Source organism: Trematomus bernacchii, unplaced genomic scaffold, assembly GCF_902827165.1.
Source record: "Trematomus bernacchii unplaced genomic scaffold, fTreBer1.1, whole genome shotgun sequence".
Classification (NCBI taxonomy): Eukaryota; Metazoa; Chordata; class Actinopteri; order Perciformes; family Nototheniidae; genus Trematomus; species Trematomus bernacchii.
In genome coordinates this window covers 4,678,652-4,683,170 of record NW_022987685.1, presented here as the reverse complement: position 1 = coordinate 4,683,170, position 4,519 = coordinate 4,678,652, and the positions used below count along the sequence as shown (strand labels likewise).

The following is a 4,519-nucleotide window of genomic DNA, read 5'->3' as shown; positions in this document are numbered from 1 at the left end:
TCAACTACGGCCAACGGGTGCAAACGCGCTCCAACGGTCCAAAGCATTTACGGTACGTCCACACGGCAGCGTTGCGTGCTTCAACGGAGACGCTTCCCATTCACTTTGAATGGGGTGACGTCACGCTTTGCCGAACTGCCTTGTGGTTCCGTCGCGTCGCTTTGCCGCTCCGTTGCTCACTTCGAAAGTTGAGAAAAGTTCAACTTTTCAAGCGCCGACGGAAGCGCCAGCCAATCAAATCATATGCCAGAACAAGCACTAGCCAATCAAACCGTGTGCTTGTGTGTCCGGGGCGGGAGATTAATGTGATTGGTTGTTGGTCCACGCCAGGCACGCCCACCGGCAAGCTTCAACGGGACGCTGCCGTGTGGACGTAAACACGCCACAGCTTCAGAAGTTATGATTTACAATGCATTACCTAGATGTAAACTTAGAGTTTCTTACATGCCTCAACGCAAAAACAAGAATAAAAAAAAGAGGAAAAGTTTTGATGAACTGTAGTAAATGCATGCCACATTTCAAACTTAAGAAAAACATCCTTACTCTTACATCCTTCTCAATGAACTTAAGTTGCACATCCATTAAAACTGCACTATGTTGAAACACTTCTATTAACAATCTCACGCTTAATCAGGCGCGATGCATCCTCAGCAAATGATTATTTTTTGTGGGTTGAGTATCCCTTTAATATTTAGAATACAAAAACTAGAAAGATATAACTATTTTTACTTGAGCATTACTAAAACAAGAGTTCAGTAAAGAAACACACCAGGTAAATGACCTCACAACACTGCTGCTGCTAAAGCTTTGTCTTTTTATTTATTAACATATCTTTCTGATATGGTCAGAAACTCAAATAAGGACAAATTGTAAATCAAAATAACATTATGTTTTAAAAAAAACAACGTGTGCATTTCGGCTGTGATGCGAGTAGATACCTCTTGCTCTTCAGACACATCACCTCAACTGTACTGCAGGTGCACACTGCCATCTAGTGGCCAAACACAACAGTACATGGGCAGACCCCATAATGTTAATCATATCAGATGTGTTATATTCTGCGTTAAACAGTCTGCAGAGTCATTCCAATATGGAGTAATAACACAAGTTCTTAAATCAGCAAACCAACAACAAATAAAGCATACTACACATTTTTTGCCACACAAAGCTTTTTCCCATCACTAGCTTTCATCAGGGCCTTGATGGCTCTGGCCCTCATCTCCAGCTCCAGGAGCTCCAGCTGCTGCAGGGAGGGGGGGCCTCCTGCAGGGGCCCGGCCTGACACGGGGGGAACAACAGGTGAGCTAACATCAGTGCACTGAGGAGGGCCCACACTCTGCTCTTTAGCCTCCTCTGTGCCAGCAGAGAGGGCTAAGATCTCACTGACACTCCGGTCTATGTCGCTCTGCAGGTCTTTCTTTGCTTCTGCAGGTGGGGCAGTGGGGGGGGCAGGGTTTATAGTAGCTGGGTTTACGGCAGCTGGGTTTACAGAAGCTGGGTCTACAGCAGCTGCCTTTACCTCCACAGCTTTACCCTGCTCCTCTTTATGTCCCTCTATGTCACTGTCGTAAGTGTCTGCGTTTATACTGAGGACGTCACTCTCCTCGCCTGATCCCTCTGTGGAGAGAATTACACATTGTTATTTGAAATGCTCCTATTAAATATTTTTCCTTTAGTTTAGTGTACCTAGCATAGGAATTACCTTGTTTAGGGTCCTCAGGTTTTGCAGTTTCTTTTAAGCTAGATGTAGAGTCCACATTATTGTCTTGCCTTGACCGAGAAAAAAGAAATGAACATATTAAAGTATGGGATATGTAAGGTGGCCCAAAACACTTACATTCGGAGAGACGCTGCAGCTTCGAAAATCGATGCAAACATACAAAAATCTTGACCACACATGCGCGGCGTTAACTTAAAGCACTGCCGCTCCGTTGTGTTTTGAGCTTCTTGCAGCGTTTTGTATTTGCAGCGTTTATGCAGCACTTTTAGTAAACGCTGCGGGAGTTGGTGAATGTTTTCTAAGTTCTGCATATGTTGTCAAGTTGGTGAAGAAGTTTCTTAATTTGCATGCGTTTCGGCACATTTGTGTTTTTATATTTGCATAGCTTCTTAAGCTGCAGCGCTTTCTCCTAATGGAAATGTTTTGTAGCGCGTTGGCACCTGTCAGCCGCCGTATAATTTCATGAAAAAAAGCACTTGTATTCTGAAATGTTGTCCTAAGTCATTTCACTCACTGGCTTTCTAAAGTCTCCTCTGTGTTTCCAGATGTCAGGTCTTCCCCTAAAGTACAACCAACAGCTTTAGGGATTGATAATGCAGCGTTTGAAATATTGTTTCAAGATAGTTTGTAAGAAAAACTTGCCAAATGGCTTTAATTCTTACCTGCTAGAATCTGAATGAGATTTTGCTCTGAGATGGGCTCCAGTTGATCCCAGCACATCTTTTGATTTCCTCTAAATTACAGTCCTGTGAATGATAATGTGTGTAATAGTTTCTTTAATGATGGGATGCTATAACAGTATCCGAGCATACAGCAGAATCATACAGTCTTACTACTCTATCTGTATAGGTATAGCTTATATTTGTTAGTTTAGCCAAGTATTTAATACCTGATACATTTCATTAACACATGTTTACAATGTCTTGAATTGGCACACACACCTTACAGATATGGATTAAAAAGGTAAAGTATGTTCAATAACTAAAATAAATAGTAGCAATTCTCTATCTGACTTATGTGACCTGGAAAACTAAAAAGGTGGCATAAAACAATAAAAGTCATGGAACAAACCTTTTCATGCAATGATCCCTATCTCAAGGTGGTGTTGCTTTTCAGATGAATGGTGCTGTGTCCAACAGTACAACATATGGCCACAAATGTTGATTTACAACACAAAATGTGGTCCTTGAATCCAAAACTGAAGTCAGTAAATACAGTGTCAACGCAAAATAAATGTTATTGTGGTCTACAGATCATTTGAGAGGTCCAAAATGTAAATGAATATTTTGAGAAATTAGGCTGATTTCTCCACAAATCTTCCTGATCAATGGTAGGTACCCTTTTTTTCAGCAATTGAAATCATACAAGTTCAAACTTTCATTTGACATCCTGCTTATCTTATTCCAGGCATGCACAGATCATGAGTTAGTATTCAGACACAATCCCTCACCTTGAGTTCCTCAGGCAGCATCTTGCGTAACTTCTTCTCCCCGAGGACGTGCAGACATTGCTGCAACATCTCCTTCTTGTCAGCGACGTAGGCGGTGATGGGCTGGAAGGCCAGGCTGAGGTCCAGCCCCCCCTCCTCGATGTCGCTGCCGATCCGGTCCAGCTCTGCGTCCGCCAGATCATCCTTAGAGCCCTGCAGCAAGAAACCAACATGTTACTCTGGAGGTACTTAGACAATAAAGATGTTAACACTGTGCCAAAATGATTAGTAGTTCAAACGGTATGTGGTCCACAAGTTATATTGAGTTAAATTAAGTTATAATTTAAGTTATATTGCAAGAGCTTTCCCATGTTATTTAAACAAACTTGGAATTAAATAACATGCCCGTAGGCTAACATACAACCCAAGTAATTGAAAAACTCCGTTTCAATTCACTGTTAGGTATATCTTGGTTGCTATTGATCAACACAGCTTAATACTATCGAAAATGAAAACAGCAAGCTTCATTAAAAAAAAACTGTACCAAAGTCTGATAAATGTTTAATGTTCAGCATATCTAACATGACTCTGACAACAGAAGGCCAGGGTTCTAACGTTTTTAGAAAGGTTTTAATATCTTTTACTTTATTTGATAAACTTTCAGAACCCTAGCTGAGAGTTCTGACAGTATCAGAACCAGGTAGTCTAAAGCTAATACACAAAACATACGTTCTTAATCATGGATTTAAAATACATCTCGCCTAAAGGTAAACATGAAACGTAATTAATCAAATATGTATTTCAGTGTCAGTTTACAGAATCGTGTATAATATATTCCGATTGTTAAACACAGCATTACACTAGCTTAAGCTGTTACCTCGGAGTTAGCATCCGCACATCTGCGTTTGTTGTTGTCGGCTCGCTCTTCGGTCTGAGACTGTTTCCGCCTCTTCTCTGCGCTGCTGGCCTTCTTCTTCAGCATTGTCAGGGTAAACACACCTGGAGCACACCGAAAGAAAGCTGAAACACACCTGTGCTTCTACTAGGAGCTGAAAAAACACTGCCGCTGTTACAGAGAGCTGTTTTATATCCCGAGCTATACTTCCATTTTGAATGTCGCGGCAAAAGCTGTCATCAGAAGGCGACCACTTCCTCTTTAGGCAGCGGCGATGCAAACGTTTGGTTTAGTCGACGCCACCTACCGGCAGGGCGGTGCTGGTACTGTCTGTATCTCTCAGTCCTCATTATTTTGACCAGAAAAGGGTGACTGACAGTGACATCCTTACATTTATTCCGCAGAAACGTATTAAAAACATGTTTCCTAAGAGGTGTATCCAAGTCAGTTCACACCGTTTAGGCCTAGGCATTGT

The 4,519-nt window shown here is 41.8% G+C and overlaps 1 protein-coding gene across 1 annotated transcript; it reads right to left on the bottom strand.

Annotated features, from left to right (window-relative positions):
- Window positions 1-800: 800 nt before the first annotated feature.
- On the bottom strand, window positions 801-4,270 carry LOC117487791 (caspase activity and apoptosis inhibitor 1). Its single transcript, XM_034136455.1, is given in 7 exon segments — window positions 801-1,617; window positions 1,703-1,770; window positions 2,235-2,280; window positions 2,383-2,445; window positions 2,448-2,466; window positions 3,171-3,362; window positions 4,027-4,270. Coding segments are annotated over 7 exon segments (966 nt in total). The 5' UTR covers window positions 4,132-4,270; the 3' UTR covers window positions 801-1,144.
- Between the last annotated feature and the right edge of the window lie 249 nt (window positions 4,271-4,519).